A 13,422-nucleotide genomic window follows, 5' to 3' on the forward strand; every position below is an offset into this window, starting at 1 on the left:
TCCCAGACAGAACACTTAAGGAAATAAGTATGAATTGAGAAAAATAAAACCATTACTGTGATTTCTCACGTTTCAAACTTTAGTTTTGAAAATTGAAAAGAAAGCTTTAGGGAAAAAAAAAAACCAGCATTCTGAAAAAGGGGAGATAGTGTGGTTCAAGGAACATTAAAAAAGGCTTTGCTATGGTACATTTCCATTTGCCAATTTAAAATGCATTATTTTGGAAGAAAGGATTATAAGATGGGAAAATAACCAATAAGGCTGCATGTTGTTACCTCCTGAAGGACCTGGCTGCATCATATACTTTTACTACAAGTTATAATGATTTTTCTAATTAATCAATGTCTATATTTCCTTATCTATGAATTCCAATCAAAGAAGTAAAACAAAGGATTTTCACCCACTGATCTGTGATTAACAATTTCAAGCCCTCACCCTGAAACTGCCAGAGACTGCCCCTTCCTCTCTCACCCTCAGACCAGTCTCTGGAGCACAGGAAGATGACCCAGCAATTATTGTTCCTCATCCATGAGAATAGCGGGTGATACCTACTGGTGTCACAGACTATGGAAAACACTGAAACATTTGGTAACTCCAGTGTTAAACCAGCATTTGAATTTCACTTGCTGTCTCAAGTTTACTTTTCAAATTCTCTTTTTCTCTGATTCACTGTAGGTGACAAATTGAAGACAAATGAAATTAGCCTTTCAGATGAAAAAAAAAAAAAACAAAAAAACAGGAAAGGATTACTTTCCATTGCTCTACTGGAATTCAGATGTAGACAGAGAAGGAAATGATCTCATTCAATTCAAATATTCAATAATATAGCTAATCTCTGAATGAAAATCTCTCTCTAGTATTTATACTAATCATGTTTTTTTATTTTCCATATTTTATAATACTTTGACATTCTGGAGGCTTGTGAATAGGGGAACTAACTCCTAGAGAGAGCAAACAATTTGCCCGTGATCATGCCAATCACTGAGTCCATATCTCACTCACCTCTATTTATCAGGTTCCTACATTTCCTACAGCCCTAAATCATCCCAGGGCCAGGTACCAGACAATAGAGACAGCCCCTGAGCCAGAAACTACAGAAATTATTCAGACCAGCCAATCCTAAACCCCCATAGTTTCCTGATTCTCCTCCGCATCCATTCCTTTCTGTAAAAAATACAACTAAGGCTCTTGCCCACATTTTTCCCCTCACCCTTTCTGTCCCTGAACAGACTGGTGCTTCCTGGTATGATGCTGCATAGTGCGGTGTGCTCCCCCCTTGGGAAATGTGAGTGATAAACCTTTTTTTTTTTTTTTCCAGTGGAAGTCATCTATAGATCTGTTAGCCTCACTCTACCTGAATAAAAACAAAATCCCAGGTATATTTTAAAACAGTACTGGCTAAGACTTTCACAAAAATAAAAGGGAAAAAATCTAAAATAGCTTTACAAACATCTCCATTTTATGGTTCTCCCATATATAAACGAATTCAATGGGCTGATGCAAACTGGTATATCAGTCATGTACAGGGCAAAAAACTGATAAAAAAAAATAAGTACTACTGAAGATAAAGAAACTAATATAATCCTACCCTAAATATTTTCTCAATATCTATTTAAGGATATTACAAAATATTTCATTATACTATGCCTAAGTCAAAGCCAACCATGGCTCCCTCCTACCAGTATATCAAGTTCAGTAGACACAAGACCAAGTACAACTTCTTCTGCTCTGCAGTCAAGATCCTCTTGGCTCAGTGGCTCACATCTATGCTTGCCATCTTACTATGTTATCATGTACCAAGCTTAGATTCACTGAAATGGAAAGGACCCTTACCATCTTTTAATCTAAGACTCTTGTTCTATAAATAAAGAAACTGAGCCCAGTCTGGTGAAGGACTTGTCCTTGGTCATTGAGCTAATCACCACCCCAGCCAAAGACTAAAATCCAAATATTGTGATATCCAGCCTAACACACATTCTACAAAACTGCCATTACCAACATCTGCTCAGTCAGACAAGTCATTATAATCCCATCATTTATCATATATATCATATTTGTTTCCAACCCCATATCTTTGCTCATGCTGATTCCTTGACCCAGACAATCCTTCCTCTGACCCTTCAACTTCCTTATTTCTCAAGGTTAGTTACCTAGATAGCACCCAGATCTTAAAACACAAAGAACTTGTATTCTCTCATATTGCATTTTACTAGGTTGGATTTATTTTACCAGGTTGGACTTAAGAACCATTTGTTACAACAGCATTAAATATGCATTAGATAAACTGTATTTGTTAAATACACTAAATAAAGCATTAAATACGGCCATCTTAGATATTCTTCTTCCTTCAAAGCCAAGACTTGAGCCCCTAGTGATTGTACTTTTCTCTGAAGGCAGAATGTATCAATGAGCATGAATGTGCATAAGCATTTAATTGTCTCACATTACTCTATATAAGTTAGTTCTTTTCTATTTGACAAGAATATTTTTTCAGATATATTCAGATCCTTTGGAGAATAAATAATTGTCTCCTATTTCTATTTCTCAAAGTTTGGACTTCACTAATCAGATACAGATTTCACAGATTTTAAGAGCTTCAGAGGAAAAGGAAGAATGGGAACCTATATTTATCAGTATCAGGTATTTCACATACACAAATTACTTTATTCTTATATAGTTAAATAAAATTTCCTTTTTTTATTTGGCAATCTTGCATTTTTATGTAGGAGATCTGAAATTTTACAGCCTACATATGATTTGGGGTTTCATGTCCATAACACCCACATGCACACCAAACACCTATGAAATTGCATTGGAAAAAAAAAAAAGCTCAATTATAAAGTACCTGCGCTTTGCCAGTCAATTCTAACAGTAGTGAGTGGAAAATAACAAATGACAATAAAAAGGAAGCTTGTCTTTGTATTGGCTGCATGAAAAAGCTTCCCGTGTTAAGGAATCTAACAGAGACAGGTAAACTCCTCTCTTCAACCTGCAGCAGTCCATGAACTGGCATGGTAAATGAAGCTCATCCACATAACAATTCTCCATAACCAAAGGCATGGAGGTTTTATTACTTAGGTAATAAAACCTAAGTATTGGAAGTCCTCTTGCAGATTGTGTGAGAGAGACTATATACTGGGATGACCCCTCTGGAAGATGATACAAAAACCTTACCAAGATTTTAAATGCATGTAAGTCTTTAGTATGACAAGTCTCTTGATAAGATTTTATCTGTGAATCAACGACAAAAGCATACCAAAATATATGAATAAGAACATTTGGTTTTAACACAGCAACAAAAACTAAAAATTATCTAAATGTTTAGAGAAAGGTACTGTGTAAAGGAATTATGGTACCTTCACAGAGTAGAATACTAAGCACCACTGAACACAGTGACAATATCTGCATGCATCTCCAAGACATACAGGCTTAGGTGCCAAAAAAAAAAAAAAAAAAGCAAGATACCATATTGGAAAGAGTATGAGCCCATTCGGGATACATGTGTGCATGTAGTATGTATTATGTATGTATGTGTGCAGAAAGGGTTTGCGTTTTTTAGCTTCTTTTTTTTTTTTTTTTTTTTTTTTTTTTTTTTGCTTCTGATTCCAATCTAGACAGATACGCAAGAAAAAATAAACAGTGGTCACATCTCTAAAAAAAACTGGGGTGGGGCACCTGGGTGGCGTAGTCAGTTAAGCATTCAATTCTTGATTTCACCTCAAATCATGACTCAAGGTCCTGAAACTGAGTCCCATGTCAGGCTCTGCACTGGGTATGGACCCACTTAAGATTCTCTCTCCCCTTCTCCTTCTGCCCCTCCCCTGCTCTCTCTTTCTCTCCTTAAAAAAAAAAAAAGATTTGGGGGTTTAGCATGTGTTTGAGTGGGTACAGTAGAGAATTTACTTCTTATTTTTGTACTATTTGTAGTATTTTTTAAAACTATGTGCCTGTATATTGAAAAACATCACGAAATGCTTTTGAAGTTCTATGAAGAAATACATAGAAAATTTCAATATAAGAAGACATTCACTGACAGATATTATTATCAGCATCTGGAAATTACCAGATATTGAAGATATAAAATTACTACCTCAAAAGCAGAGGTTTAGAAAGTATCCAACAGTTCATCAGTTATATGTTTAATGTACTTAATCTAGCGATGCTATTTTGCTTAGTTGACTGGAAATGTCACTTGTAATATCATTTGGGTAACACAGAAAATAAAGATTGTTAGTGATATTTCAAGCAAATTTCAAACATGATTTTAGTAATCAAACTCAAGCATGACTGAATCCCTTTCTCTCCACAGTGAATGTAGACACAGATATAAATCAGCTTATTGTATTAAACTATTAAATATATCTAATTAAGGTGGACACTGTAACTGATAATGAGCCCCTAAGGCATATCTTTCCTATTAACCTATATGAATATTCTTTAAAACAATTACGTGTCCCAAACACCTCAAAACTCATGTCGGTAATACAGCCCTTTGAAATGTCATTATCTTACTATGATCAAAGAAGTCCACTTGGCCTGGAGATGCCATTAAACACTAGGAACATCATTCAACAGATGTTTGTGGAAACCCAGCCATGCAAGATGCCACACTTAAACAGCACCTATATAAGTGCTGAGCACTTCTGGGATTCAAAAATGGGAAAATCCTAATATGGAAAGGAGATAATTATAAAAATCACTGGAATCAAGTTGGAAACCAAATTAGGCTTCAAGATAAAAATTTTTTTTCAAGATAAAACTTGATTTGTGCCAATATAGAAAAGACCAAAGGCTGAATATTCATGTTGTAGGGCAAGATAATGGAAGTGCTGAAAAAGAACAGTAATAACTTCAGCAGCTTGACAGGAATGATACTGAGAAAAGGTTGCAAATATGTTTGGACAGGAGAGGTGGTCTCAAATATTAAACTAAAAATGTCAGAAATATGCAACAGCCAATACTGATTAAGTATAGGACAATTAGTAGATAAGATGTGCCTCGCTGTTTCCTCGGACAATGGTTCTCAAACATGACCGTGTACCATAATCACCTCAAGGCATGATAAAATACAGACTGCTGAGCCTCACCCCAGTATATCTGATCCAGTAGGTCTGGAGTAAAGCCCAAGAAATTCTAGCAAACCCCCAGGTGATGCTGATGCTGCTGTTCTAGAGACCATGGCTAAAGAACAGCTATCTCAGAACAATTGTGAACACATCAAATACCTTGTCTCCTCAGAGGGCATGACACAACAAACCAAAAATGCTGAGAAAAATAGCATCCTCACATTAAGTTGAGACAGGTGCAGGTCTTCCTAAGTCTGGTGTAAGGAACTCCTTAGAGGAACAATTAGAGCAATCAAGTCTCATAGAACTGAGATGAAGCCAATCTGGCTCAGGGGGAACTGGACCTTGGGCCCACATTAACCACCTCACCTCCCAAGGAGGCTGATCCTGAGGATACAGTTCTGTAATTGGACAGAGACCTACACTTAACCTCTTAAAACTGTGTAGATCATCATTTCACATGTCTTATTTAATGCTAGGAGTAAATCAAACCATACCAAATCTGACATCAAATCAAGGACTGTATGACATTGTGTCACTTCACCAACGGCAATATGTAAATATATAACCACAACCCACACACAGACCCCAAAATCCATACCCTAATACATGTTGATGGCCCATGAGAAGGTCACTAATGAGAATGCTCTAATGGCCCACTATCACCAAAACAGTCACTGTGAAGGTCTCCTGGTCAATTCTGCCACCTTAAAATTTGTAGGAATACAAAAAATTGCCACAGGAAAGAGCACAGGTAAACTAGAAGCAAGATGTATATTATACACTCTAGCTGTCAAGGTGTCACTGAGTATTTCTTAGATGTGATTAACAGTCAAATAGTAGACTGAGTAAAGCACGTTACCCTCCAGAGTGGGGCAGGCTCATCCAGCCAGCTGAAGGCCTTCAGAGGAAAAATATGACCTCTCTGAGGAAGAGCAAATTTTGCCTCCAGAAAGCCTCTGAACTCGAGGCTGCAACATCAACTCTCTTCTGGGTCTCCAGCCTGCCAACCTGCCCTACAGATTTCAGACCTGTCAGCCCCCAGAATTGTTTGAATCAATTCCTTAAAATAAACTTATCCATATACATAAACATATAATTTATCATCATCAAGTAGGGACCAAGACTGTGAACAGGGATTATGATAGCACTGTCAACTACTCCCATTGGTTCTGTTTCTCTGGAGAACCCTGACAGAGACACAATGTCCTCCAGTTCACAGTCTCTGTCCCTCACTTGATAATGATCAATTTTCTCTATCATTACAGTAGAAAAGTCTTTTGGGGCACCTGGGTGATTCAGTCAGTTAAGTGGCCAACTCCTGATTTCAGCTCAAGTCATGATCTCAGGGGCCTGAGATTGAGCCCCATGTCAGGCTCCACAATGAGCAGAGTCTGCCTGAGGATTCTCTCTCTCCATGCTCCTTCATCTTACCCCTGCTCACATGTGCATGTGCACCTTCTCTCTCAAATAAATAAATATTTAAAAAGAAAGGAAGGTAGGAGGTAGGTTAGTTTCTAAAACTACCACTAAGATGTACCAGGACTAATACTTGATGGATTTACTTTCTGGCATTTTCTTATATACATATGCATAACTTTATCTCTAGTTCAAAAAGTAACACATGTTAATGGTAAAATATTTGAATAGAAAAGACAATATAAAAAAAGCACCTGGGGACACCTGAGTGGCTCAGTGGTTGCACATCTGCCCTCAGCTCAGGGCCTGATCCCAGAGTCCTGGGATCAAGTCCCGCATCGGGCTCTCTGCAGGGAGCCTGCTTCTCCTCTGTCTATGTCTCCACCTCTCTCTGTGTCTCTCGTGAATAAATAAATAAAATCTTCTGAAAATATATTGTCTAAAAAAAAAAAAAGCACCTATAACCAATCATTTAGTAATAACTACTCTTAACCTTTTAGTCTGTCTCCACATCAAATTAAGTCTGTAAACAACTGTTAGATAACTGATTTTGGGAGGGCGGGTTAAATTTTTTTTTTCTCTTTTAGGGTTTTTTTCTCAGATTATTCACTAAATAATTACCTTCAGTTCGAGAAATACCTCTTTTTAATAGGACATAAATTGTGTGTGGTATATTTGGGGGGAATTAAAAGAAAAGGAGATTATTTAAGAAATTCTATTTGATAAAACCATAAGTACTAAGTTATTTATCATGAAAGATAAATCTCTTGAGTATTTTTCACAAAAGTAATTATCTTATCATAGCTATGCACTGTGTTTGTAAATACAAGCATAAAATCTTGGAAAACACTGGCCAGTCACAGAATATTGTAAGATATAATTGTATTAATTACCATGTCATGTGAGGTATACATAGTACAATAGACTGATTTACATGTATGCAATATGCTATACTTAAAATACATCCACATGTAAACGTGTTCAAAGATACACATTAAAATTTTTAAATTAAAAAGAAAAAGTCTCCTTTCACTTTATTTTCTTAAAATCTTTCTCCTTTTATTTTAAGATGGAGATTACCCTTTAAAAATGTTATCAGGTTTTAATAACATTTATATTCTATACCTTTGTATACAAAACTCAACCAGAGTTTCAGCTCCTAGTCACTGAGGAAACACCTCTGTTGTGGTTACAAAAACTATATAATTACATTATGAATTCCCACAGTGAGCACAAACTAGAAGGAAGAACCCAGGAATCGACACCTTACCAAGCATCCATCCTGATTCAAATGCTCTTCGGAATCCATATTAAGCTTCCTCTTTCTGTTAAGCTGTTTCATTGCCACTTTAGCACTCCTTAGCAGTGTTTTTCTGTAAAACAGTGCCACATAAAAAAGTTTAGGAGTTTTGCACCGCTAGAATAACAAAAACAAACCCCAAAAATGCTTTCATTAAACTTCTTCTAACTGGTTGCTATAAATACCCTGAAAAATGAACTCAGGTAAAAATTTCACTGTTGCTTTTATAGTCCCCCACTATAATAATACATTAATGGGGAAAGAGCGGAGTTTTCCACCTCATCTAGAATTTATTATCACAAAGAAAAGAGATACTATTTCTTTGGTAATCACAATACTTTTGGCATTTTGTGTCTGGGGAGTTGGGGTTTTTTTGCTTAGCTTAACTAATTCGGATTCACTGCAATCTACCTATTCAGATACTCACATGGTCTGACTGTCCACAAGTGTCAAGGCAAAGGTATTCTTGGTGAAAGGACTTTTATCATACACAGCATAGCACAGCAATCTGAAAGAGAGAAAATAAAAAATTTTACCAATCCAACTTATCATGGATCATTCTTCAGTATGCTAATACATAGTAATGGACTAGTAACAAAATTAAATCAATAATCAAAAACTCCCAACCAGATGGACCAGTTGGATTCACATATAAGTTCTACTAAACATGTAAAGAAGAGTTAAACTATCCCAAAATAATAGAAGAGGAAGAAACTCTTCCAAATTCATGCTGTGAAGCCAGTATTACCCTCATACCAAAAGCAGACAAAGATAACACAAAAAAAGAAAATTACAGGCCATTATCCCTGATAAAACAGATGCAAAAAATCTTCAAAAAATATTAGCAAACTGAATTCAACATATAAAAAGGATCACAAATCATGATTAAGTGGGTTTTATTCGAGGGATAAAAGAATGGTTCAACATCTGCAGATCAGTCACCATGACACACCACATTAACAATATGAAGAATAAAAACAGAGGTTTGAACTACATAGGTTCACTCATATAAATACAGTACAGTACTGTAAATGTATTTTCTCCTCTTTATGATTTCCTTAATAACATTTCCTTTTCTCTAGCTTACTTTACTATAAAAATATGTAAAAATACAGTATATAACACAAATAACATATGCAACATAGGTTAATTGGCTGTTTATATTATCAGTAAGTCTTCTGTTCAATAACAGACTCTTAGTAGTTAAGTTTTTTGGTGGGTTGAAGGCTATATGCAAATTTTCAACTACACTGGGATTGGTGCCCCTAATCCCCACATTCTTCAAGGAACAACTTTATAAAAATCCTAAAGATTCCACCAGAAAACTGTCAGAATTAATAAATGAATTCAATAAAGTCACAGGATACAAACTTCACACCCAGAAATATGCTGTATTTCTATGCACTATGAAAAAAGTAGCAGAAAAAATTATAAAAATAATCCCATTTAAAACTGCATCAAAATAATAAAATACCTAGGAAAATATCTAATCCAAGGAGTTGAAAGACCTGTACTCTAAAAAATATAAGACAACGGATGAAAACACTGAAGATGAAACAAATAAATATAAAGATATTCTATGCTCATGGATTAGAAACATTAATACTGTTAATATGTCCATACTATCAAAAGTAATCTACATATTCAATGCAATTCACATCAAAATGCCAATTTTTTCACTGAAATTAGGACAAATAATCCTAAAATTTACTTAAAACCAAAAAAGACTCTGAATAACTAAAGCAATCTTGAAAAAGAAGAACAAAGCTGGAAATATCACAATCTCAGTTTTGAAGCTATATTACAAAGCTATATAAACAATACAATACTGACACAAAAACAAATGCACAGATCAACAGAAGAGAATAGAGAGCCCAGAAATAAGTCCAAACTTACCTAGTGAATTAATATATGACAAAGAAGGCAAAAATATAATACAATGGTGAAAAGATAGTCTCTTCAATATATTGCATTGAGAAAAGTGGAACAGCTACATTCAAAAGAATAAAGAATGAAAATGGATCACTTTCATGTGCTACACACACACACACACACACACACACACACACACACACAAATCAACTCAAAATAAATCAAAGACCTAAATGTAAAACATGAAACAATAGAACTCCTAAAAGGAAATGGAGGCAGTAATCTCTTGGACATCAGCCTTAGTATTGTTTTTGCGAATCTGTCTCCTCATGCAAGAGAAACAAAAGCAAAATAAACAAATAGGACTACACAAAGCTAAAAAGATTTTGCACAGCAAAGGAAACCATCAACAAAACAAAAAGGTAGGGGATCCCTGGGTTGCGCAGCGGTTTGGCACCTGCCTTTGGCCCAGGGCGCGATCCTGGAGACCCGGGATCGAGTCCCACGTCGGGCTCCCGGTGCATGGAGCCTGCTTCTCCCTCTGCCTGTGTCTCTGCCTCTCTCTCTCTCTCTCTATCATAAATAAATAAAAATTAAAAAAAAAAACAAAAAGGTAACCCACTGAATGGGAGAAGATATTTTTCAAATGATTTATCTGATGACAGGTTAATATCTAAAATATAAAAAGAATCTGGGTCACGTGAGGGGCTCAGTCAGTTGAGCATCCAACTGTTTCAATTCAGGTCATGACCTTCGGGGGTAATGAGATTAAATCTCACATCAGGCCCATGCTCAGCAGGGAGTCTGCTGGAGATTCTCTCTCTTTCCTTTTCCCTCTGACCCTACCCCCCTCTATAATAAATAAATCTTCAAAAAAATAATTCATGCAAACTCAACAACATAAAAACAAAGAATACAATTAAAAATGGGGAGAAGTCTTGAACAGACATTTTCCCAAAGGAGATATACAGATGGCTAACAGACACATGAAAAAATTCTCAACATCACTAGTCATCAGAGAAATGCAAAATAAAGCCACCATGAGATTATCACCTCACATCTGTCAAAGTAACTAATATCAAAAAATCAGTAAAAGGAGTGGCTGAGTGGTTCAGTCAGTGAAACATCAAGTCTCGATCTCAGCTCAGGTCTTGATCTTGAGGTCATGAGTTCAAGCCCCAGTTGGGCTCCACGCAGGGTGTGGAGCCTATTTTTTTAAAAAGTCAATAAATAACAAGTGTTGTCAAGGATACAGAGAAAAGAGAACCAACACTCTTGCACTGTTGGTGGGAATGCAAACAGGTGCAGCCACTATGAAAAACAGTCTGGCATCTCCTCAAAAAATTAAAAATAGAGATACCTTACAAATCAGTAACTCCACTTTTGGGCATATATACTACCCTCCAAAAAAAAACACTAATTCAAAAGGATACATGCACCCCTGTGTTTATTGCAGCATTAGTCACAAAAGCAAAAATATGGAAGCAACTTAAGTGTCCATCAACAGACGAATAAAGAAGATGTGATATATATATATGTAAATATACACATTGTAATAATACTCAACCATAAAAACGAATGAATTCCTGGCATTCAAGACAACATGGATGAACCTAGAGGATATTATATAAACTAAATAAGTTGGATAGAAGACAAATAGTATATGATTCACTTATATGTGGAATCTAAAAAACAAAACAAATGAAGAAACAAATAAATTCACAGATACAGATAAAAAGCTGGTGGTTGCCAGAAGGGAGGGAGGTAGGAGGAAAAGTAAAACAAGTGAAGGGGATTAAGAGGCTTAAACTTCCAGTTCTGAAACAAATATGTCCTAGGGATGAAACTGCAGCATAGGAAATATGATCAATAATATTATAATAATGTATGGTGACAGATGGTAACTACACTTACTGTGGTGATCATTTCATAATGCATATAATTGTCAAATCTCTGTTATATTCCTGAAACTAATATATTATATGTCAAATATACTTCAATTAAAAATTTAAAAAATAAATGAATACATTAATAGTAGATATTCTTTGAAAAGTTATTTGGAATGAACTTTTGATAGGCAAGTTAACCATTTTAGAGAACTTGCCCCTAGCATTATATGAGTACCACTGGAGCTATAATTCACTTGGAATAATTTTAACTAAGACTGATATGTAACTTAAAAAAAAAAGTTTAGCAGACCTCAATCATCATAGTTCCCAGTGTTTTAGAATCATATACCCAAACTTCTTCCCTGATACATCCACCTACACAATGACCCTAGATATGACAAACTGAACACATTCACAACTGAGCTCATCATTGCCCCTCTCAGTGCCTCCCAGTTACACTCTCTCTCCTTATTTGCATTAATGTTAGGACCAGTCACTCGTCTGTCTCCATCTGCCCCTTGACAATTCTTCACACTAGACACTGCGCAAGAGCACCAAGCCAATGGGCAAGTGGAAGCCAAAATCCATTCTGGGCTCTGCACACATGCCACTCTCCCTGCCTACGTTTAAGAGGTGCCAGTCAGAAAAATGCATCTTTTTCTGATTCAAAAAAAGACATCTTTTGGGCTAATGGTGCCCTGACTTTGCTGAATGTAGCCAGAGACCTGGGAGTTAGCATCATTTCATCCTTTACATCACTCCATACACTCTATCACCAGGTTTTGCTCATTTTTAATCTACTCAACATCTTTTTTTTAAGATTTTATTTATTTATTTGTTTGAGAGAGAGAGAGTGATAGAGAGAGAGAGAGAAGCAGGGGGGAGGATAGAGAGAGAGAGAGAGGAAGAGAGAAAATCTTCAGCAGGCTTCACAATCAGCGCAGAGCCCAATGCAGGGCACAACCCTGAGATCATAACCTGAGCCAAAAATCAAAAATCAAGAGTCAAATGCTTAATTGAGCCACTCCGGTGTCCCTCAACATTTTTTGAATTCATTTTCTCCTCCTACTCCTATTAAATCTGACCACCTCCAATTTTAGGCTCCAGAACACTGACCTGCCCTACTATTCATCCTTCCTTTTTCAATCCCTCTATTTTTTATTCATCCTTTAGGACTCAACTCAAGGGAGACTTCATAGCCTTGAGACAAGCCTTCCTTGCTTACCTCCTGCTCCCAATGGACCAGGTATGTCTTATATAAAACACTGTACTTGCGTATCTTTGTCACATTATTCAACACCTTATACTACATCTTTTTTATTTACAGATATGTCTCCCTTCATGTGGCTGATAACAAAGATCACTGTACTTGCATATCTTTGTCACATTATTCAACACCTTATACTACATCTTTTTTATTTACAGATATGTCTCCCTTCATGTGGCTGATAACAAAGATCATGAATTATTGATCCTTATTTTCCCATTGTCTAGAGAGCCTCTGGCTCAGCATATCTGTGGCCCTGAACTGCCCAAGTACAGCTCTGAATTACAGAGAAGCGTCCACCACATTAAGTTGGTGCCAGAGTCCTTAGTCCACACATTACTCCTTTTACAGTACTGTTTGAGTAGAGTGAGTGGAGTTCTCTAACTTGGCAACTACTTTCTCTTTCTCTTACATATATTAAAAAAAAATAGACAAACAAAACACATTTCCTCATATACACTTCCTTCCATTCATTTGATATTTATGTCCTTAAGATAAGCACTTACCTAGTAAATTCAATAACATTGCATTTATTTTGTAGGATGTAAATACAATTTATCATGCCTAGCTCCCAGTCATACTCTGAACAGCTATGCAAATGAACAGCTT

The 13,422-nt window shown here is 36.1% G+C and overlaps 1 protein-coding gene across 1 annotated transcript in view; it reads right to left on the reverse strand.

Moving 5' to 3' along the window:
- The window catches only part of L3MBTL4 (L3MBTL histone methyl-lysine binding protein 4), a 442,980-nt gene that overhangs the window by 350,951 nt on the left and 78,607 nt on the right, over positions 1-13,422 (reverse strand). Inside the window, exons 2-3 of the mRNA XM_055324067.1 lie at positions 8,213-8,293; positions 7,756-7,858 (exon numbers count right to left, since the gene is read on the reverse strand). Of these exons, the coding sequence (XP_055180042.1) occupies positions 7,756-7,827 (72 nt within the window). The 5' untranslated portion in view covers positions 7,828-7,858; positions 8,213-8,293. The remainder of the gene's footprint in view (positions 1-7,755; positions 7,859-8,212; positions 8,294-13,422) is intronic.

Source organism: Nyctereutes procyonoides, unplaced genomic scaffold (assembly GCF_905146905.1).
Source record: "Nyctereutes procyonoides isolate TBG_1078 unplaced genomic scaffold, NYPRO_anot_genome, whole genome shotgun sequence".
In the NCBI taxonomy this organism is placed as follows: Eukaryota; Metazoa; Chordata; class Mammalia; order Carnivora; family Canidae; genus Nyctereutes; species Nyctereutes procyonoides.